The sequence below is a fragment of the Metopolophium dirhodum genome, chromosome 2 (genome assembly GCF_019925205.1).
Source record: "Metopolophium dirhodum isolate CAU chromosome 2, ASM1992520v1, whole genome shotgun sequence".
NCBI classification, from domain to species: domain Eukaryota; kingdom Metazoa; phylum Arthropoda; class Insecta; order Hemiptera; family Aphididae; genus Metopolophium; species Metopolophium dirhodum.
Window position 1 is genome coordinate 11788045 of NC_083561.1, and position 25349 is coordinate 11813393.

Here is a 25349-nt window from a genome sequence, read left to right on the forward strand (position 1 = left end):
CTTGAAATTAACACTTATAAAATGCACAGAATATACCGAAACAACGAATACTTACTATAAAGTATAAGTGCGTGGATAATTATGCCGGGCGTGCAATATTGAAAAATGTAAACGTAGTTATGTCCAAACCACAGGGTCATATTATTATTATATTAGTATATTACATTATATTTATTTTTATTATATCTCTATATCAGATATTTTTGATGTAAGTACTTTTATATAAATAAATAATTTTATTAGGTTAAATAAAATGATCTGAATACCGATTGGCGGTGAATTAGGTGTCAGCCACGGTTATCTACAGGTGTAGATTACCGTGGTGTCGGCGAACTAGGAAATACAAACTATATTGTTAATGTTTTATTTATTATTTTTTATTTGATGTCGATGATGCATCTCAGTATTAATAATATTAAAACGAAAAATCATTAGGACTTAAGAAGTACCGTATTAAAAAGTTTAGTTTCCTTACTAGAACAAAGATGAAAATGAAAAAGATATCCAAGTATATGCAGGAGATTTCAAGAATAATTACTAAATAATTTAGTATTGTTGATATAATTATGTAGGTACTAGGACTAGGTACCTACACATTATTTAATTATTAGATATTTTTTTGTTTGGAAACAAATAAATAAATAAATAGACTAAATATAGACTAAAATGCACAATATCATCAATCACTAATCTGTAATCGGGTTTATTTTACTTTACAATAAATCAATATATCATTAATAAAATAATAACTATATGGCTACATCAACCATAAGTTAAATCTGAATATAATAATATTTATTCCACAGCTTTGATTATAATTTACGTTTAAACGTTTTAATATATTGTTATGTTTAAATAACTAATAAGTAAAATAATATGTACATTGTACCTGCGTCCGTACACTTATTTTCACAAACAATATTAATTTTTTTTACTTTCAGTTGCAGGTAATACAAATTGATTGAACTCAACTATAGGCTAAATATTATACATAAACAAGTTAATGTACAAGTTTAGTTAGTGGTAATAATATCATCATACTCGGATTATACTTAACATTACCGTATAAGCTACCAGCTAATGTGGTACTTCGTCAGATATACGCGCCGCATGCCCGTTTATGCGTGTGCCTAAGTATTAAAAAATAATTAACAATTAAAAACATTAGGTACAGTCGACAGCCGACATCCGTATTGTTTTATCTATACTTCATACTCGTATATTATTGAAAATTGACTATTAATTAATTAATATGAATATTAATTTGTAAACGTATATTCATTAAATCAAATCAATATGAAATGATGGTTGAAAAAACAATTTCTGCGTTTTCATTAATACTACAAACAGAAGTGATTGCAGTTGCAATAAAATTGGTCTTGTGAAAACTCAGTATGAGGCACCTATACTATACCTACGGTCGGTTATGATGGAAAATAATTGCGAAGCTGCGTGTAAATGGAAACAAGTGCATGTTTATGATACTGACAACTGAGTACTGACGGAGCTGGGCTAAATGCACAAACGATTGATTTTCAAAATCCAAATCCGAATTCATCACAAAATAGGTTTTAAAAATCTTATAAAGCAAAAAAAACATGCAAATACATAACTTGCAGTTATAATCGTATAATAATACTTACCCACAAATACGGGAAACATCGTGTTAGAAATTCAAGGCTGGGCTGTTAGAGTGAATGGACAATACGGATTAAGGGATGGTCCGATGGTGTATTGTAAAATATCACAATATTATATCATTGTATTATTATAATATTAAAATAAGTACTACATGCGACATGCCTGTATAATAATATTTCCTTTTTAACCGAACAGTGTATTGTAGGTACCTACACATGCGCATTTGTTATTTCCGTAAACCACACGATAAAGAAACAATGTATATGATATTTAAATATACCTGATAATCTTATAAATATACGTTAATTCATATTTTATATAGCAAATATTATATCATTTGACAGCGTCAAATTAAAATATATTCCTGCATAGCAGAATCAATAATTCCTAACCGAAACCATCATCTTTCACAACATAATATCCCATTTGACAAAACACTAATATTTCGATAATAGACTGCTTTAACATAGCACCTACACGAAAATAATAAACCTACCTAATAATATAACTTTACCTACATCTGATTGATCGTATTAATGATGACGATTATTTATGGTATACGCGTTACAGAATTGTATACACATTACGACTGTACGCCTGTATGTCTATAACTTTATTAGTTATAACTTATTACAATTTACAGTACTATTAATGATATTACGTGGACTGTAATAGGAAGACAGTAAATCACAGATCAAAAATCGTTATTACCAAAGTAGTGAACCAGTACCTATATGACTTAGTATTTTAAGTCACTGTCTGGTTCTACTAAATATTAACTCAACCAAATGTGCAACAAAAATGTTTGCCTTAAAAAGACACAAGGTGATCACTATCGATTTTATGAAGAAAACCAAGCAATATAATGGAATAAGAAAGATGTCTCGGTTAAGTATTTTGGTGTTTTTCTAGACGAAACACTTACCTGGAAAATCCATAGCAACAAAAAACTCACCCAAGGCTATATCAGAATGGAAAAATCTCTTCACATTAGTAAACTACAAATCAACACTCCAAATAAAATCTTCACTCCTACTATACACGATACACCTCAATAATTTGGGCGTTAATCCACCACGTTTTCCTAAAATGGGCGTTGGCCTCTTACACAAAAAAAAAATTTCCAAATACTCCAAAACAAGTTTCTATGGATAAGTTTAAAGATGTCCTGGTTGTCATGGTTCATGAAGAATAAACGAATATATAATGATACGGGAATAACCCTCATTCAAGACTTTGTTAAAGCCCAATTAAAAAACATCCACGCAAATCGCAATACTCCATACAGCAGAAGGAGCCTGGTTCTACAGACTTGGATCCAAAACAAAATAAAAGACTACAGAATATGTCTACGACTCTATACTGCCACAGGACGTAATCCTATATCGCAAGACTCCGAAAAGTCGGCCCATCATGACTCAAATGGCTTTGACGACAAATAATTACACACTAGATTAATAATTTTAATTCTTTTTATATTTAAAAACTCTATATATATAGTCACAATGTCACTACCCAGTAAAATCAATACTGTTTACTAACGTTATTCGTAACAAATAGACCGAATAGTTAGAATACATATAATGTAAACATTTATTAAACTTCTAATAACATGTTGAATGTTAAAACATTTAATATCAAAATAAATTTAAAAAAATTATTCTAGGATTTTACTTGGCCTAAAAATGTACCTCTAAATTTAATGGACAGTCATATAGTTATATCACTATAAAACTAGTTCACTATAACTGTCAGCAGAGCATTGTTTTTTCCCCAAAAATTGGTCTTTCTGTTTACCCCCAGTATGGTAATATATACATCTCCATTTTTCGGTACAATAAATTTCGTTTTTAGATTTTGGTAACCCTTTATCCTACGAACTGATAAGATATAATATTATATAGGTATCACGTAGATAGTATTTTCACAATCGGTGCCTTTTCCTTATTAATTTATAGGAAAGAGAGGGACGTTACGTAATACGTTAGCAATACATATGACAACTATGATAAAGTGTTGTTATGATTTTATTAATATTATAATTTATTGCACTAATTTTATTAAGTTTCCACTTATAAGTTATAACTTATAGACGTTTTCTATGAGAATACAATTTTAATTAATTATTTGTTTCATATATTTATATATAATACTTATATATATTTTTATATAATATACTCTTTGTATTCATATACTATTATACTAATATTTTTTATGTATCAATAAGGCCAATAAGAGTTACCAAAATCTAAAAACTATTTGTTGTAGATGAAAATGGAAATATATATTATTATACTGGCGATAAACAGACTTGGTGGAAAATGGAAAGATCGATTTTGGCGAAAAAGTGGTACAGTCCTGCCAGCAAAACTATAACGACTAACCGGGAGAAGCTGGCCGCTATCCCATTTTTTCCACTGTACGTATATTATAATATATAAATATTGTTATGATATGAAATATTATTATTACAAGTAAAAAACAAATGCAACTGTATAGGATTCAACGAAAATGTTTGAACTCATAAATTGGATTAATTGACATGTAGTTTGTGATTTAATCAGGCCATTGCAAGTGTGAAACGGGTTTTGATTTTCATACCTAATAAAACTATTTTATTTTTTTAAATGCTACCAAACTCGAATTATTAGTTACAACTAAAAACGATCCAAATATCCAATATTTTTAGTTTCTTACTAAGCTATATAAAGTGTAAAAATAAAAGTATTCCACACAGAAGTACTTCATTTTTATTCACACCACTTTTCGGCGCAAAAAAATTATTTCACTAGAATTACACTGTAAATGTTAATGTACCCAAGACCAAACCTATATTATTATTTTTATTATTATTTTAGTTATATATTGTGTCGTGCTTGGAGAAGATTTCTAAACATTTTTGTTTGTATATAATTTCAAGTGTTTTTAGTTACCGGAATTAAACCAGTCTGAAATCTGAATTTCTGGGTCCCTCTTATTACGTAAAAGTTGGTTTAGCCGACGACATACTTCATGTTTAGAAAGTCAGAGCATCGAGTGAGGAAAAAAATAGAGATAAAATACTAGAAGAATAAAAAAAACTAAATTAATGAGTCATCCAGACGTTATTCGTCATCAATAATAATAAGAAAAATGCGAGCAACGACGTCACGAGTCACGACAATAAAACATAATATTATAATGTGAGAATCTGCATAGCTTATTTATATGCAACTATTTATACAGAACTGTGCGTAAAATAATAAAATATTTCACAAAAATATTAAGTTATTTGTGTTAACATAATCATTCCTCGTAGTAAAAACTTTCAAATTAGAGCTATCTATAATGTGTTTAGAGATTTAAAAATGTAAATAATAATGGTTATACACGTCTTATATTATATTAAATATTTATTCATTATAAATATTTCTAATATTATATTGGCGAAATGATCAACCAAAATATTAGGTATGTTTATGTATACTCGCATTTTTGTTAATAATCCTCATAAGTCATAAGGAAAGTCTTCTAAATTAAAAATAATAGTATTATAACAGTACAAATTTAACAAAAATTTTATTATATAATTTGAAGTAATATTGTAACATAACATTTTTCCGTTTAAATATAATTTGGTATCGTAGTAAAAATCAATATTTAAGCCCAACAAATTATCTAAAAATCTGATGTTTTCATTTTTAGTATTTTAAAATATATCAATTATAGTTAAACATTTACCAAAAATACTTGCACCTTAGGTTTAAAAAAATCATCATAATAAAGCGGTAAGTGGATATTGCTCTGCTGTACAGTAGGTTACAAGTGGGTCACTGTATAATGGATTGTATTATATTTGAATACAATGTTATAATATCATTGTATACGAAAACCATTCTGAGCGGAGACGGTTTGTCAGTCTAGGATATTTTATATTATATTTATATGTTATTACTTATCTATATATATAAAAATAAGCGTACATTTTGAATACATTTTATAACTCAAGATCCACCAAATCGATTTCGATAAAAATTTCAGGACATATTAAAATTGATATGTAGATGGTTTCTGTGAAGTTTGTAGGCTGTGGGATAAATGGTTCCGGAATTATGGCCTCTTAAATGCACACCTGGCGACATGGCCAAAAACAACAACGTCTATACAATTATTTTTATCTATATATATATAACCCATAGCAACCATTAAAAAACAAAAATGTTGATTGTGATCACTTCCCTTTTTAAATTAGCCTATAACACTCACAAAGAATGTGGCTTTGTATTGGTGAAAGAATTTTAGAAATCGGTTCAGTAGTTTCGGAGTTTATCCCGAACATACAAACAAACACTATCATTTCATATATTAGTATAGATAAAAATGAATGTTTGTGTGTAGATTAGACCTCTGGGAAGAAGATAGGCCAATTTAAAAAGTGTCAAATTTGTTTTTTTTATTCGTCGGATTTTAGTACGGTTGCGTTAGGCTTTTGTATTAATTGATTATATTAATCGTCCGTAGGTGGAATTAAGTAAAAATGACAAACTTGGTACAATTTTGATACTTTAGAGTTAAATCATACACTTACGTACAAACAGCACGGGGTCCGCGATCTACCGCAGGTAGAGATTGCCTACCTGATAATATACTGCTGCGAATCAGAATTTTTATTCCGGGCAGCAGAAAAGTTAAGATAAATTTTGAACACCATACACCGAATATTAAATAACGAATTGAACAAAGTTTGAGTCATGTAGAATTGGTACATTTAACGGGCAACGAAGTGCCAGCGGGATCAGCTAGTTGTAATACAGTAGCCGGTAAAATGAATTAATATTATACAATTACATAATAAATAACTAAAATCGTTATTTTTGGTTATATAATTTGTAATTTCGTCCAAATTTGAACTTAAAAATAACTACAAAAAAAACTGTGTTAATGAAAATTTTTAGATTTTTTGGTTACAGAATTAACTACTTACATAGTTACATGGAACCTTGTTTTAAAATTTCAACCTTTAGCTATAAAAGTTGAACATTTATGAATATTTTACTACTAAATAATTTGATAAATGTCGTCAACATTCGAACTTTAAATGCTTATAAAAAAAACGTGCTTTTGTATTTTTAATATTTTTCAACTGCTGTTGTAACAATGTACCTATCAGAAGCTCTGTATTATATTTTCAAACTTTTGTACCCAACGAATTAAATCATATTAACATTTATAGAAAAAAAAATTAAAAAATTGAAAATTGAAAATGTCCGTAAACAGCTCAAAACGAGTCAAAATATTATAAATAATTTTATGGTGTATAGAAAATGAAAATTTATAAACATTCAGTGAAATTTTCATATATTTAAAGTAATTAATTCGTTTTTAAATTACAACATAATAAGAAAATTCTTCTTCAAACGCTCATAAAAATGTAATTTGACTTTATTGTAGAATTTTTTTATTTTATAAAGGTAGACAAACTAATCTTGTATCTTCCTTTTAAAAACTATGATTTAAAAAGAAAATTTTTTTATGAATTTCTAACTCAAAATAGTTTGCACATTTTCGTGAATTTTTACGTATTTTGTCAAGATTTGAACTTTAAATACTTATAAAAAAATTGTGACTGGATTTTTAATATTTTTCAAATACCATTGTAACAATGTATTAGGAGCGTTGTATTAAATTTGCAAGCTTTTTTATGCAACAAATAAAATTTTATTGACATTCATATTAAAAACCTTAAAATATTGGAAACTGAAAATGCCCGTAAACAGTTCAAAACAAATAAAAATATTTTGAAAATTTTGAAAATTTTATCGTGTACAAAAATGCTAATATAAACAACCAGTGAAAATGTCATGTATCTTCGACCATTTGTTTTAGTTTACCAAAAACCAAAATCGATTTTGCGTAAAAATTCCCGTTTTACATTAATTTGTATTTTGTTTTTCCCGGCGCTTTTGAAAACTTTTAAGAAATTTAAATTTTGACTTTCCGAATGCACCAATTTGATTCACTTTCCTATCAATAAAGATATACTGTTGAAGAAAATCGAGGCAGTTTTATTGCCCCAAACAGTGATGACAAGCACAACAAAAAGACGAATAAATAAAAAAAAAAACCACACATCATTACATTCATCGTTCCGTTCAGAATCTAAAAGTTTGGTTGAATAAGAATATATTAGTAGATATAATATGTTGGTGATGAATTTTGAATATATTGATCAAGTGAAATATATTTCACTATAATCAGTCAAACTATAACATTTTTTGATTTCTTTTTGTTTATCTTGATAATAATTCATTGTTTCTAATATACGAAAATATCGACAATTTATTACGAGGTTTCTCATAAATTGTTTTTACATCAGTAAAAATATTGAAAATATATAACCAACATTTTTGGTTTGTCAAGTGTTTGAAATTAAAATTTCGACGAAATTGGATGAATAACCGGAAAATAACGATTTTTTCCCTAACAATTATGGGTTTGTTATTTCCCTAGTTATTTAGTTGTAATTCAAAACATATTAACCGTAGAAACTTGCTATATTACACTTTTAATTATTATACCTATCATGATATTGTATATACTCTATACAGTGACATTTTAAAAATATTTATTCATTTAGTTTAAGTTATCCACACAACAATATCACAAACCTATTCACACCGTTCTATAGTACATAGGTATTTACTATGAAGAATAAAGATATCTTTATTCTTCATGGTATTTATTTATATTTTAATATATATATATAATACCTACACCGTGCTACACATGATATTATAATAATATAACAATATTATTAAATAATATAGTTATTCGATGTTTATGGTAAAAAATAGTTCAACATACCTTGTTATACTAGTAGATAGTTTTTTTGGTTTTTGATTGAATTAAAATTGAACACACCCATTACCATTTTTTTCAGTGGACCAACTCAATAAGTTCTTTTTTTTTAAATTTAGTTTTAAGTTGACGGAATACAATAAATACTAAAATAGGAATTTTCATTGTTATACACTTGTACCTAATAATTACAATATAATATACACAGTTTATGTAATTTAATGTAGTGTAATGTAATGAAAACTTAATCTATTTCTTCCAGTGTAAGAAAAAATGTAACGTAGGTTAATAAACTTGTAGTTGATTCCTTAAAAATTAATAAAAACAAAAATATATAGCTATACATAATGAATTGTTCTTGATTTTTTTTTTATAAGTTATAGTATAACTATACCCACAAAATAAGGCTCAATTGCAGTTATCAATATTTTTTTAATACTTAATAAATAGTCAAATAAAAATAACAAGTAATATAAAATAAAAATATAGAAGTATATACATAGAAATGATCCTTTAAAATGTAATAAATAAAATTATTTCTTACCTTTTTTCTGTGAAAGACAGATATAGGGTTTAAAGAGGAAAACAGACCTATCCCCTTAAAAGTTAAATTTGTTCATCATTCGTTTTTAATATTGACTGTTGATTTTATTACATATTATATATAAAAAAATTGAAAAGAAAACATTTTATTTATTTAAATCATATTGAATTTTGAATACGAGTAAACAAACAAAGCAAAAAAAAAGTATAATAAAAGGTACATTATAAATTTATAAACATCTTAGTATATTTTTAGGAATCAATCCCTGTATTTGACAATGAATTCTCCCATTTTTGCAATATATTTTTCTTGGCAGTCTTCTTTGGAAGTTCCTTTTAAATTGGTCCAAAACTCCCACTTTTTTTTGGCTTTCAAATCAAACATACCGGGTTTGCCTATAATAATAATAAAAATGTATTATATACTGTCATACCAGGGTTAGTAAATTTCTATAGATAGGTAGATCGTAGGTAGGTAAATACCGTAAGTACATAAACAAGTAAATCACACAATTTGTTAGAGTATGACACATTTTGCTTATTTTATATTGGCTTAGATTTTAGTTTTCAATTAAAATACAAATTAGTTTCAATTACCTAAGCATTAGCACGCACATCTTATTTTGTGTAGTGTTTATTATTTTTAAGTTTGGAGACGTGTCGGAACATGAATAACCGTAGAATATTTTAATCTCAATAGTTTGCAAATCGTGCGAAAATATGCCCCCTTAGTGCTACACCTAACTAACACAAGCTTTTTTTTGTTTGTACGAATGTATGAGTTTCGTGAAATGTCAAAAGTCATACAAAACATTAATGTACTGAGTGCATACTAATGAGTAATGAATAACTTTGTTCGCTATAGTAGCGGTCACCATAGATTTAATTTTAAATTTGGTGGTTTGCTGTATTAGTACGAGAAGTACCTATTATAAAATCGAGAACAAATTGCGAGAAAATGTATGCTACGACAAGTATACGTTTTCCACTGTTGATGTCCACGCGACCAAACTCATGTTTTTGTTTAGCACCAATAGTATACTATTATTGTATATTGCAATATATTATAATAATTCGGAATATTCGGATGAAATATTGTCTAAGTCTGTTTCTTTATGCCACAAATCTTTTTTGTTTTGATTATAATATCCAATTCATTAGTTTATAAGTAACCCCTGTTCCCTATTACCGTAACTACCTAATATTTTTCTCCACACTTCTCTTGATCTCTGATCACCCACTGATCGGTTTATTAATTTATTTACAGCTCTTATGAAAGCTTCCTGGACTACTAACTATTTTTTTAATCGCCCTTAAAATCGTTTTTAATAATTTTTTATATTCCGGTAAAATATTTTGAATTGTATAATCTACAATCTACAATCGTGTTTTGAATCAATCGTGTTTTCGGAAGTACGTTGTACTAAAATTAGAATCGAATACACGGTTGCAGGATGTTATGGAACTCGTATTATAATATATAAGTAGTGAATAGATAAACGAATAAGTTGAATGACTCAGAAACTATATTATGACATGTATCGAGTATTGACACGAAGTTACTAAGTGCTCAACAAAAATCACAATAATTGATCATAATTCATAATTTATGATTATGAACTTCTTAAGAATACTTTGAATATTTATAAGCTGAGTATTAGGCAGGACGTATGTTGACGTTATTATTTTATTTTTAAACTTCTTGACGGCTCAATCGACAATAATTGCACTTTGCATAGTGTCATAGTCTATAACTCTATAACGACAGTATTATTTTAAACATAGACACATTATACAAATATTTAAATTCTCTATATATAAGCAGCACATCGCACAACACAGTTCATTATTATTTATATTTATTTTTTTCGTTTCTCTAATACTGAAATATACTTAATAATCCATATTGTGCCACGCGATACCAAATGTTATGCATTTAAAATTGAAATTTATGTTTCATTAATTTTGCACCGTGTACATGCATTACGCATTATAGCATTGAAATACTATAAATATGTTCTACTCTACTTCGCCGTAATTTATTTTTCACGTCTGGGCGTGCATATACAATAATAAAATTAAATAGTTCACAAACACAACGTCACACCGAACACTTATATTATAATCATAATATAATATTATATTATATTATACTAACTGGTGTCGTTGTCTCCGACCGTGGCTTGTTTGAAGAGGGCGTACAGTTCCAATAGTTCGACGTCGGTCGGTCTTTTCGTGAGCGTTTTCACTTCTTCGGTGGCTGCTTCGAAACGCTGTAAAAAACACAAAAATATGACAACAATCATAAAGAGATGTCCAGATACACACACACACACACGTTACACCAAAATATAACGGAACAATAATAATATCATACACCCATATATTTATAGGTTTAGACCGTCCAGCCAACGATAGTAATATTATATTATTGCCCGAACGCGTTTTTTTTTCTTACCTCAAACGCACGAACACATCATAATAATATTATTATTGTTATTTTGAACGTAAAATATGTACAACGTACGCGCGTTATATTACGTGATGATCAATAGCATAATAATAATATACACCATGTACGTTTTGTATAATAATATATACAATATTGCACCAGGAAGAGGAAGAAATCTGTCGCTAAAGGCTATGCGCACAACAGGTAGGTACACTGTATACAGTATAATATTTTATATAGGTGTACACCGCAGACGGGCTGTTTCTTCGTTACATATATTATATAGTTTATACACGCGCATCATATTTAGGTACAACGAAAATAATTGTTTTTATTTCCCAGAGTTGTTGACCTCTGGGGGATCTGTGTAATGCGCAGGACGTAATGCACTCATAATAATATACGAGTTCACGAAGCGATCGTACACGATTGTTGTTGTATATTATTACAATATTATTACAATATACCATGTCTGTAGGTACGTTATAGGCACGCCGACGTGGAAAAGTAAACAGTTTTCGCGACAGATTTTTGGCTTTTTCGATAGCCTATATATAAGTCGGTAAAGACCTTTACCAATAACGGCATTTGAAGTTATAATATTGTGATATGGTGCGCACCTGTTTGTAATAACATACAGTGCAGGCAGTGGTCATAAGGTCGTATATACCTACCTAATAATATTACATATTACATACAACAATAATACATACAACATAAGTACAGGCTTGACGTCTGCGCAAAACAGTCTTTGATCGTTTCGAAATCGTTGTGATACGTTTTGCACGTCGATTCGCATATTATACCATTTAAATTATTTTATGTAACGTTCCACCCGGTCTTATTCCGCAAATAAACTATGCATTATTGGGACATTATAGGTACATGCGTAATGCGTACACGTCAACGGTCTGCTGGATTTTAAAAACGTACCTACCGTAATTTATTGTCTGGCTCTCGACAATTATTGCAGTTATTATTATATTTTGTAACTCTACGGTCTGTATAGTTCGTAATAGTACCTACATATTATGAGCGCGTATTTCCGCGATTCTCGCAAAGAGAAAATAATAATAACGATAGTGTTAAAACTTAGTAATGCGTAAGGTACCTAATGATGAAACGTATCTAATACCTAAACATATCTATGTAAAAAATATGTTATTATAATATATCGAATAAATATGAATGTAACGTGCTAGGACTTTCACGAAACGAGTACCTAATTGTAAAGATTAAAATTAAATAGGCAACTCTTTACACTACCCACAAACTCAAGTTAGATTTTATCCATTATAAACTTACGATAGGTAATCAATATTGTATTATAATAAATTGTTACTGTGTATTATTCGGTCAGGTAAAACTGTAACTGACATTGATCGGAGTAAAAAAAAAATGTTTTATGCAAGACATATATAATTGAAATTCATTATGTATAATATAACGTGTAGGTTTTAGACCTTTGTTTTAATTTAAAAGTTTCAGTGGTTATAAAATGTTGAAAATTGTTGGCTGCAAAAATAAAATACGGCGTATAATTAAAGTCTCCTTTGATTAAAATAGCATATATTATTATGAAATATAAATCACGGATCGTAAAATAAAATGTTATCTCATAGAAATTGATCAGCTTAAAACCCACTGAGTGCTATATACTCGTATGCAGTTTAATATCGAAATGTTCACATGATTGTTATCACTTCAATGTGTGTATAATTAATGTAATGTTATTATACAACACATTTAAATTGCTTCAAATTATATAAAACCGATTAATAAGAATTGCATACTTTACATAAGTTGTATTTAAAACTATTGACATCATGGTGTATTGTTTAAACGTGTTGTATAATTATAATTCGAAATCGTTATTAAAGTTATTAAATCGTCATTAAACCGTCATTAAAAAAGAGAAACGCATTTTTTTAATTACGAATTTTAAAACTGAGAATGAACAAGCACATTTTTATTTTTGCGAATAACCGAAGAGAAGAATGATTTATTTCAATGGTACCTACTATATGTTATAATGGTGTTATTTATGGATACAGCGGCTGCAGTGTACTCAAACAAAAATTAGAGACGTAAATATTTTAAGGAATTTTATCATTGAAACATAGTTAATAACTTAGAATTTTACGAAAAAATGCCTTTAATTAGTGAAAAATTGCTTGATTGCACCACAGTATCCTAATGAAAGTTGAGCCTTTTCTCGTTTACGGTGCGTGTACATATTATCATTGGTTTCTTTATAATAATTTAATTTTTGGTGCATAGGAAAACGATGATATTATATAAAAAAAAATTTTCTTTTATAACATATTATAAAATAATATTAACTTGGTTTTAAAATTATACTGTAAACAACAAAATTAATAAAATATTAAAATGTCTATTATTTTTAAACACGCAGTATTGTCATACTATTTATCGTTACAATTATTATTTACCTCTTGTAATGAAGCCATGATGATGTAGTATACAACGTGTTGTAAAGCTGTAGAAATTTTCTATATTTGCACGGACGTACGGACGAAAATGCACTGCGCCAAGCTTCTAAAAATCTGCTGGTCGGTCGATCGTTGCTGAGTGAAATGAAAACTGGTTTGGAAATGAAATTGTTTTTTACCCGTACTACTAGTTTACTCTTGTACACGGTACGTATAAATACTCACGCACCGGTAAGTGGTAACCGTGGGCAGCGTTTGAGTAAGTACGTCATGGCACGACTTGAGCATATTACTACGTTAAAATAACAACAAAATATTAAATGCAAATAATAAAAACTGCGTACCGACTCGTTTATACTTATTATGTTTTATGTACATTGTTTTTGTTCATAAAAGTTAAGACCTACTACAATACTGGCCAAAGTATTTTGATTAATTTTAATACCGGATAATTAAAAACGTATTGTTTTGATTCGAACCACGCTCTAGCACTTAAAATGTATTTCTTAATTGCAGACACGACAACTCATTATACTCACATAAACTATTACTGTTGTATATTATTATATTATATCTGTGGAAAGTGGAAATTAAAAGAATTGTTGAGGTAACTAACTATTTTAAGTAGGTACCCGTTGAAAAAAAAAACAGTACAAATTGTCCACTATAGGTACATCGTACATATTATACAGGGTGATTCATAAAGCGTAAAACACTCATTATCTCAAAAAGTATTAATATTTTTGAAAATATTTTTTTTACACAGTTTCAAGTTGTTAAAAAACTATGTTTTTATTAAAAAATTATATTTTTAAATATTTTTTATCTATATTATTTTTTAAGTTTTTTATTTTTTTGAATGACAGCATAGAGTTTTAAATTCATATTCCAAAGCAGAATATTTTTCTAAGTATTTTGATTCATAAAAATCTAATTTAGGGCGAGTAGTCTATGAGGTATAAGCATTTAAAGTTTAGATGGGCGGAGTGGAGTGGTATGGGGTTACCCCGCAAATGTGTGTCCACTACTCCGCTTGTCTAAACCTTAAATACTTATAACTCATAAACTACTCGTCCTAAATTCGATATTTATGTATTAAAATACTTAAAAAAATATTCTGCTTTGGAAAATGAAAATGAAATTAAAACTCTATGCTGTCATTCAAAAAAGTAAAAAACTTAAACAATTATAAGGATAAAAAATGTTTAAAAATATAATTTTTTAATAAAAATGTTGTTTTTTTAACAACTTGAAACTATGTAAAAAAATATTTTCAAAAACATTAATACTTTTTGAGATAATGAGTGTTTTACGCTTAATAAATCACCTTGTATATATATATATATATATAATATACTCGATATGTAAAACTGTAAATATCTAAATCATGCGGATGCAATTATATAGGATAAAATGTATGTGAATGCTAGAACCTAGAGCCCTAGAAAGTTTACACATAAAAATACGACATATTAAACAAATAATAATATGCCATAATATAATATATAATTTGATATTGGATATTTTTGTTGTTGTTATGTACCCCCATGAAAACCTGGGCCACAATTAGTATGTACCTAGCCAATTCGGTAGAAATGTTTACTACTGGACGCAAATTTTGTTGTAGCCGCCCGATAAAAATTAAAAAGTAGCCTTGATGACTTTTATCCTCGAAAAGCCCTCCACCTGTTTTAGAAAATCCAGACAAAATCGGTTTATCAGTTTCGAAGATAAACCTGGAAAAAAACAGATATTTCAATATGAATAATATAGCTTATAAGTATTAAATGTATAGGCTTATACAAACAAATAATATATTATTTTAAATATTTAAATGTATCAAAAATGAAAAAAAGATTTATAATATTTGAACGACACTGGTTATAAAATGTGACAATATGTATGAAAGACGGCTCATGGCAGTCAACTATCAACTCGTTAAAGGCCGTTTTTAACTGGCAGCATATTATTCATATAGTGATTCGAGGCTGACGAGTATTGTATAATGAAAATAAATACTAGCCAATTGTATGTACTAGGCATGCACAGTGTTTTTGGAGGATATGCCATATGAAATATTTCTCATTTCCGTGTGAAATAAACAAATACTCTCCAATTAGCCCTACATAGTATTATAATAATATAAAATTGCATTTTTTTTATAGTTTTATATGAATTGACATTTATAATATCGTATACATGCCTGTACTGCACTGGTTTTCATATTTCATGAGATGTTTTATTAAGTCTTATAAAAAATAGTTTAATGGCTTTATGATAATAATATAAACCTATATTGCAATAAAAATGTAATGGTGTATAGTAAAGCAAGTTCTGAGTTGAATAAATTCATTCGAAAACTTAATTTTGAAAAGATATTAATCAATTGCAATCTATAATATATAATTGTACACAGTTTCCAAATCAGGAAATAAAAATCTGTAATGATTATAATAAATCTCACGCATTAAATAAATTTAAAAGTAATAGAGTAACCAAAAGTTAGATATTTAAGTTTGGTGTTAGATTGTAATATTTGATGGAATTGCCATGTATGAAATATCAATATGCGCCTACGAACTATTATAATATGAACTACAATATAGTTTGAACCATGGCCAAATATATAGGTATGATCGCATTGAGACGCATTTTCGTTATGGGCTGCACACGTACAACTATTGCATGTTTTAGCATGGAAAGGAATCTCAGCTGTCAGTGATTTTTGGATTTATTTAGCCAATAAATTAATAATTTGTATGGTTTTGTTAGCAAATAAATCGAAGTGATAAAATTCACTGCCAGTGGCGGCTATGATACCTGCGTATCACAAAGTTGCGATCATACCTATATATTTAGCCATGGTTGGAACGATATTTTTTCTCAGATAGGTATTATAAAAATTGTATATACATCACTTTATCAGTATATTGACTGTACTATAATATGGTATAATTATATATAGGGTGATGCCTCTAAATTTTGAAAACCCACTAACACCATTAAATTCTTTACAAAATGGAAAATAGTGCTGTTCTTATATGCAGCCTTAATAAAACAGAACGGGTCGGAAGATAATTATAAAGAATTTGGTGTACTTCCGATTAATTTGCTGTATGAAAAATATCCTCTATCTTTTATATTAAAAATCACTCAATTACATCCATATAAAAGTAAATGTGAAACATTAAGATATGTTCTAAATGTTAACTATACAAAAAAGGGGTACGTATAGGCCAGAAATATGTTGATTATTTGAGACCTACATATTTCAACTGTCCAAATAATAATTTTAAGAAACACATTAGAGTAAAAAATAATAGAAATAGAAATAAAACTGTATGCAATTTTTATTTATCTGAATTATAAAAACTGTGGAAAAATTTTGTATTTTGTCTTTATTTCTATTTTTGTAAATTAATTTAGTTTGTAGATTATAAAAAAATAACTCTCTACGACTCTACCTTAAACACAATAGCTACTTAGATAAAGTAGTTGGATAAACAAATTGTTTACACTTTACAGAATACTTGTATTTATAGGATTCAATACATGGTTATTATTAAAAAAAATAATAACAAATAAATTCCTTGTATACGTGTATTAAAATTTGTATTGTTATACTGTGTGTATTAAACTATAATATTACTAATTTTTGTACAATACGCCGTGCCGTTTATATGGTATAAAAATCAAAATTTGTTATTTTAAAATATATGAAAGTTACATACAAATTTCAACCCTTTCCCATTTGAAATTTGAAATAGTAAGAAAACTCAGAGTAATTAAAAAAAGTATAATAAAAACAGACAAGTTGCATTTTAAACAAGTGGAGGGAAAACATATATAATTATATAAAATAATAAAAAGAAAAATTCTTCCTTTTTTATATACCGTGGTAATTATTGCACTTCCCTCAAACTATCTAGAACAAAATGCACTTGTTACCCTCAACCTATGTACCTATACCTGCTGTTCCCCTAAACATATTAAACACATAAGTACAATATTTTTAATGAAATATCTAATAATAATTGGCATAAATAGTAATTATTTGTCAAAAAAAAAAGAAATTTTGTTGTATGTGTGTTTATGATGTACAACTTAAAAGGTGTGTAGTGAATGAGCTATTGAAGATAAAGGTCTGAAACTTTACACTGAAGTTATCCTAGATAATTTGATTCTAACAAGATTCTAAAGAACAAAATCCGTTCTCGAGTTTCCGAAAACTACGTTACTAAAGAAAAATCTATCTAAAATTGATAAGTTTTTTAATGGTTAATAAGTTAATTAATTTTTTAAAATTTTAAAATTTCACATTTTGTATTTATTTTACCAATCATCTATCAACCAACTTTCTTGTTCACTGAGTTTTTTGGGCTGAACACGCTGACATTGTTCTAGTTTCAAATCATTATACCCCTTGCGCATGATATCGGATATATCTTATATGAACTATTAATTATATAACTATTATTAATGCTAACTTATTTACCCATCATTATTACTGAATACTGAGTTATATTTTTATTATTTTCCTATTTACCAGAACTCTTGAAATTTAAAAATCAAGAAAGTAAAAAATGTACATCACACATTTTACACCATTATACAAAATATTTCTATGCAGCACGTGAATATCATGTATATAATACGATACTTCTTCATAATATAGACAATTTCACATCACTAATAATATTATGTATTATAACATTTATATCGTTTACATTGTGGTTAAGATAACGTGGTATAAAACATAAGAATAATCTATGATCTGACATAATAATATTAACATCGTCCATTGATCAAAATTTGGCCATAAAAACCATTTCAATTGTAAAAACAACACGCTCTAAAATATTACATTTGGTATCGCACACAAGGTTCGTTGTTGGCGTTTGTGCTTCTTCTCCTTTTATCCGTATGAACATTTTATATATGAAACACGGGTATTTCGTATTTAAGGTTTTGAGTCCATAAACTAACTTATATGTGCATAGTTACTATAAGTAACAAGCAAACGGGCATTTGCCTTTTGATGTTCATTCGAATAAAAAACCATAATAATTAACTATTATTTTATTTTTACTACCATATAAATTGGTTAGGTTACTGCTTTTTATATTCCGTACTACTAGCTGACTTCGCCTGATAAAAATGTTTCAAATTGTATTTTACTGGACAGATGGCACTACTGATGTACTCCTATTTTCATATTTTACAATTTTTCCCTGCTTTATGACGCTATCATAATATTATGTGTACATTTTTTTACTATGAAAATTAATCTATACTACTTTTCCAATGATATATATATTTCCCTCCAACACATGTAGGTGGAGTTATTATTGGTACGACAAAAAAGTACTTGCGTATTAATATATATATATATACGTAGACAAATATAATAATAATACATGTGGGTTACACCTATATTTGGGATAATACATTTGAATAGTTGTGACAGTGGCCTGTGTTACCAGTGGTACAACGCTCATAATATAGGTACTCGTAACTATATATAAAACTGGATCTGATTTATGTTTTTGTGGCTAGGTAGATTATCGGTAATTAAAATAATTATAATAAAATTATTGAAAGGATAACCCACAAATTTTTCAATGTACCCAATCGTTAGAACGCTTAAAATATTATGATTTCTGTATTATTCAAGGTCTTGAAAAAATTACACTTTGAACACAGATTATCATTTGTCTTATAACATTTTTAATATCCAAAATATTATTGTGTTGCCAAAATGTAAATACAATATCGCATAATATACATCTATACAGTACGTAAATATGGCAGTTCTAGATAATATTACAGAAATAATAATGTAAAAAAGTGAAAATAGTTATGAAAATTTACGTCCATATTTCTCGTAATCCAGTTTAATGAACACTTCAGCGAACTCCTTTCGTTCTTTGATCAGCACGCTGGGCAAATATTTTGTACCGTATATGATTTTTGCGATGGCATACACTAAATTATATTGTTCATCGTCTTTATCATGTGACGAAATGTTCGACAAAACGTACACTATGACTTCTCCGCTAATATCGGACACGCACAAGTGCTTACCGTCCGCTGTAAATTCTAAGCCGGTACACTTTCGATCGGGTTTCGGCATTTTTTGTACAAATATCGGTTCATATTTCGTCACACTTAAGTCCCAAATTTGTATACAGTTGTCTGAAAAACCAAACACATTGCTAAATAATTACTACAAAAATATTATTATTATACGTCAACGACTAAAAAAGCGAATGAGATAAAATGTTTCATAAATGTAATATATTTCGTGACTATACGGAAGAACCGGACTGAATTCAAATTATAACCACGGAAAAAAAAGTCTCAAATAAAAATTCTCCTATCCCTGTCCGGAATAATACAATGTGCGGTTAATTTAAATTCAGTTCGGTTTTTCCGTATAGTCACGTATAATGGTAGTTAATAATTTATCTTAACTGATATATCAAACCGTAGGATAAATTTATTCGAAACCAAGGTTGACATAATATTACAATAATAAAATAATGATAACGATTTATTCAAATTAATGAAATAGGGTGAAGCTCAATAGTACAGTAGTTTAAGCTTAGAAATTAGAACAATATTTAGAAATAAATAAACATTAAATACTTTAAAATATGTATTATGAATAATAATAAAATGGTTTGGCATGCCCAGTATTAGGTAAATTACATTATTTATATGAATGATTAATATTTTCACCAAATATGAGAAGAAAAAGGTGCATTAGTCGAGATTTTATACCTTGTTAACCTTGTTTGAAACCTAATGAAGACTTTGAATATTTTTTTTGCTGTTTATTATTAGTATAATATTTATTTCACCAAGATCATTAACTTAATTGCCGCAGTGGACATTGACGTATTGTTGTCCATTGTACAAAATGACGACGTCACGTTTGTGCAGGTTTGTGAACAAAAATTACCAGGTGATTCTTTTATAAGTAAACACACGTTTTCTTGAAGAGCATTACCGTTTTTGAAAATATTTTTTTACTGAATTCGAAGATATTACAAAACAACATTAAAAAAAATGTATTTTTACGATTTTAATTTTTTTAGTTATTTATAAGTTGTCATTTACTGTTAGATTAGGGTTATTAAGCTTGAAAGTAATCCAATTTAAATGATAAGTAATTGTTGTTTTTCCAGTCCATATCTTAACTTTTTAATTATATTAAAATATTACAATTTATTTTTATGCGACACTTTATACACATTTGGGTGTTTGTTAGTGCATTTAAATCTGGGATTTACTTATAAGTTATAAGTCACTAATATGTAATTAATTTTCGTACATTTAAATTCACAAAAAAATAATCTGCTCCAGAATATATAATTAAAAATATTTGGTGTTATTCAAAAAAGTAAAACACATCAAAATAATAACAATAATAAATAGAAAAGGTTGTTTTATAATAAAATTACTATGAACTATGTTAAAAAATATTTTGAAAAACATTAATACTTATTGATAAAATGAGTATTTATCTTTAAAAGAATCACCTAATTTACGGTTATATATAATATATGTAAGGTATACAAAATTATTCCAAGCATATTCAACACTTTCTTCTTCTTCAATAATACAATTATTTAAAATTTGTTTTTGGAAATTTCAAGTATTATTAAAGACCATATTTTTAAATTCTCGAGATTTGAGGAGTGACCTTTGGAGATAGAAATTTCTTTTTTTCAAATGACTACCATTCTTTCCTACTGAAAATACATTATTTAATCAACTATTATCCTTTGTAAACATTTTAATTTACAGTAAAAAACAGAGGGGTTCTCATTTGAAAAACAGAAGTTTGTATCGTTACAGGTCACACTTTTGCTATAAAATGTTAAGAATTTGAAAACATGGTCTCTATGCATATTCAAGAATTTCAAAAATTGGAATTTGAATAAAATGTATTATTTTATGAAAAATTGAGGGTAAGCATACTTGGTGAATCACTCAGTATATATCATATTACATTGTTATTATATTTATTATAACTCTTATCATATGTATTTGGCTAATAATATCGCGTATGTTACCAATAATAGATGCTATAATTGTCGAACATGTGCGGCTCCAAATAGCTTTTTCGATTTGTTTGCCAACACTTAAAGTTATTACTGGTTCAAGAAAAATATCACTGACCCAAATGTTTATGTTACAGTCGCAACCAGTTGTCAAATATACATCCTGAGAGAAAGGCGATTTTTCCAACGATTTGATTATTCCGAAGTGAGAAACAATTTTTTTTGGACGAGTCATTAAATCGTCATATAAAAATGAGTAGACAAGACCGTCCGCAGTGCCCACCAAATCCGCATTTTGGTTCAGTTCGATAAATTTAGTTACACGAAAAACCGATTTATACGTTTTATTTTCGTCCAAATTCTTCTCTGGGAGTTCTTCTTGTATCAAACTATTATATAGTTTCATGACTAATTTTTCCTGAAACTTCCCGAGCGTAAAACAATAACGTGAAATACAACCACTCGTATTGCACGCCATCTATGCAAGTCAAGAAAATGTCAATTTAAACCTAGTGCCTAATACTATTGTGTAGACAATTTTATACTAACTAGACATTCTGATTTGACTTCATGGGGTATTTTGTTTTCAGTGTTGCTGGTCCAAAAAAGCTCCGAAATGCTGGTAGTTTCTAACGATAGGTTAGTGGACGTTTGAAACACAATGTTGAGAAATTTTTTAGAGATATCGATTATTAGTATTGTCCCGCAGTCAAATCCAATGGCAAGATTATTCGGTGTTTTGATTGAGAACTTTAAGCACGTAATAGCCGATGTGTTGAACTCGTAGAATCTATAAAATTGATTGAAAGACATTGAGCGCGCCACTAAGCAATGACGAAAATCCTAAACTGTCCAGTATAATTGGTGCTCGGTGTAAGAAGACATATAGCACTAAGTACCTTAACTTGTTTTTCAGACATTTTATTGTACCCGTTTATCTTTTTTAAGTGGAACGTATATATAATTATAATAGTTATGGCATGTAAATTTGTTAAATGAAGAAGTATTTTATTAATAAAGTAGGTATAGTGTGATAACATGTTGAAAAAGTCAAAATAATAAATTGTTTTGTAATAATCACTCTTCATCGCCTACCTTTTTTTCCCCAAAATCAAGCACCGGGTATAAAAATATTGTTTTAACGATGTAAAATATAAACGCAACGAGCGTTACATAATATTTCTTACCTTTCTGGAGTATGTTGATTTTTCGTACTCCACACGGCCACGGATGCGTATTGCTTGTCTGCGTAATCGGTGTACATCAGATTGCTGTAGACAACAGCCAACAAGTGCTTCTCGGTCTCGTTCCAGTGCATGCATCTGACGGCTAAGCCTTTGTCTGCATCGCCAAGCAACGTCAGTGTAAAACAGTACGTAAGACCGAAAACCTTTTGGTCCAAGAGCGATTCCAAGTGCGATTCATTCTTGGGATTCATCATTTCTATATCGTTCGACCAAAATAGTTTGACGTCCAACGAGTTTTGGGCCAATATCCGTTCCAAAAACATTGTCGTATCGGGATAGAAGTCCTCAGCTGCACCGTCATTCACAGGGTTATTTTCGTCATCAAACAGCTGTCTGTCCGCGAGTATGGCATGCCGAATTTTCATGTCAGTTGATTCTTCTTCAATGGTCGATGGCGGGATTACGTCTTGTTTCACGTCCATCTCGTTGAAAGTGTCTATTATGTTGAAATTATGGACCTGAGTACCGACCATACACGTGGTGACGTTCGAGGTTTGACATTCCACGTCTTCACGCTCCATAAGAGAATTTACTGTTTGCGAAATATTGTCGATCTTGATGCGTGACTTTGATAAGTTATTTAGATAAATTTTTTTCGATTTTTGCGATCTTTCATAATCTCCATCTCTGAAATAACGAATTCGATTAAAAAATAGTTAATAAATGGCATTGGTCGTTTTGGGGTTTTTTTTGTAATAAATAATAACGTCCATTGATAAATGAAGGAACAATTTATTTAATTTTCTTTAATCATATCACCATATAGGTACCTAGAATAAATTGCCTAAATTGAATGGCTAGTACTTTAATGCCCAATTATTTACATTAGTTACAATAATACAAACTATTGGTTATATAATAATTAAAAGTTCTTGGTTGGTGCGCAATAAGTGCCTAAAAAAGATAAACGTATCATAATTGTATTAATAATATATTTCACTTCATTCAATCAGTTAATTATGGTAACCAAGATTGATAATTGATACATTTTAAATAAAAACATTAATACAGGAAAGTAGGTCTTGTACTTTTGTGAAATAGTTAAAGACTTTCTACATAATTTATAGTTCAGTAAAAATTTCTAAAACCTCGTAAAATATATATACAAAATGTTCAGATTAAAACATAATCAATATTCAATAGCCAATAAAGGTTCGATTCTACAACCTTACCCTTTTACGGTAACACTGCTCGGTACGTTTAAAATGTTAAACGTCGGACTCTCAGTAAGTTCAATTTCATAATTATCATCACTAATATAATTTTTGGACAAAAGAAGATTTGCACCAACATCGTATTTTTTTTCATCTAGGCCTTCTCCATTGTGATATTGCCGTTTGGTAAATATGTTGTCAAGTAAATTGTCAAGGGATTTAATGTTAAGTTGACGAAAAGTATTGGGGTGATTTTCTTGTTCTTGTTCCACATGAGTAGTGGTCCATATTTTCGATAAAATTCGTTGATCCAACGAGTTTTCATTAGAACCAATATATTCATATTTAATATTAGTTGGTTCCTGAGGCGTGACATTAGTGTCTCCTAGATAAAACTCATATAGATTAAGCTGTTGATTTTCGACCCAAGAACTTCTATTTGAATCACGTTGACTGGCTTTAATTGGTGTAACCACTAATTTTATGGACATTTCATCGATGGGTTTGTTTTGTCTTGATTTTTTTATATCCATCTACCAGTAAAAGAATTTAACAGGATTAATCATTAATCATAAAAGCGAACAGATATAATAATTACGTTATTAACCGGTGCGATCAAAATTGGTTTAATTTTGTACTGCTTAATTATTATTTAGCTCATTGATTTTATGTTTGACATCATCATAATAAACAATACACATTATTATTATTTAATGATATTAAACACACTTAGTTTATATAAATTACATAGATACAGGTAGTCTGTAAATTATAACAAACTGAAATCTATAACCGATGAATAAAATTGTAAATAGCAAAGATAATATTATTATTCATAATATTATCACAATACGTTTCCATGAACCTACCTAAAAGGAAAAAGCCAATTTGTAGAGCACTATTAATTTAAACTATTTAATAATTGCATTACCTATTTATAATTAGCGTTTTGC

General features: G+C 28.4%; 2 protein-coding genes across 3 annotated transcripts; both read right to left on the reverse strand.

The window, feature by feature from the left end:
* Positions 1–9151: 9151 nt before the first annotated feature.
* Positions 9152–14196, reverse strand: LOC132939572 (acyl-CoA-binding protein homolog). Its single transcript, XM_061006818.1, has 3 exons — positions 13927–14196; positions 11180–11294; positions 9152–9417 (listed from the first exon to the last, which is right to left on the reverse strand). The coding sequence occupies exons 1-3, from the start codon at positions 13942–13944 to the stop codon at positions 9281–9283; spliced, it is 270 nt and encodes an 89-aa protein (XP_060862801.1). The 5' UTR covers positions 13945–14196; the 3' UTR covers positions 9152–9280.
* Positions 14197–19783: 5587 nt separating this feature from the next.
* LOC132938339 (dynein axonemal intermediate chain 4-like) lies at positions 19784–23278 on the reverse strand. 2 transcript variants are annotated; one of them, XM_061005118.1, is made up of 2 exons: positions 22008–22473; positions 19784–20121 (listed from the first exon to the last, which is right to left on the reverse strand). In XM_061005118.1, the coding sequence occupies exons 1-2, from the start codon at positions 22471–22473 to the stop codon at positions 19784–19786; spliced, it is 804 nt and encodes a 267-aa protein (XP_060861101.1). The 2 variants fall into 2 exon arrangements, 1 of the variants encoding a protein (XP_060861101.1); XR_009663898.1 differs by lacking the exon at positions 22008–22473 and adding an exon at positions 23183–23278 and having other exon boundaries at positions 19996–20121.
* Positions 23279–25349: the final 2071 nt, after the last annotated feature.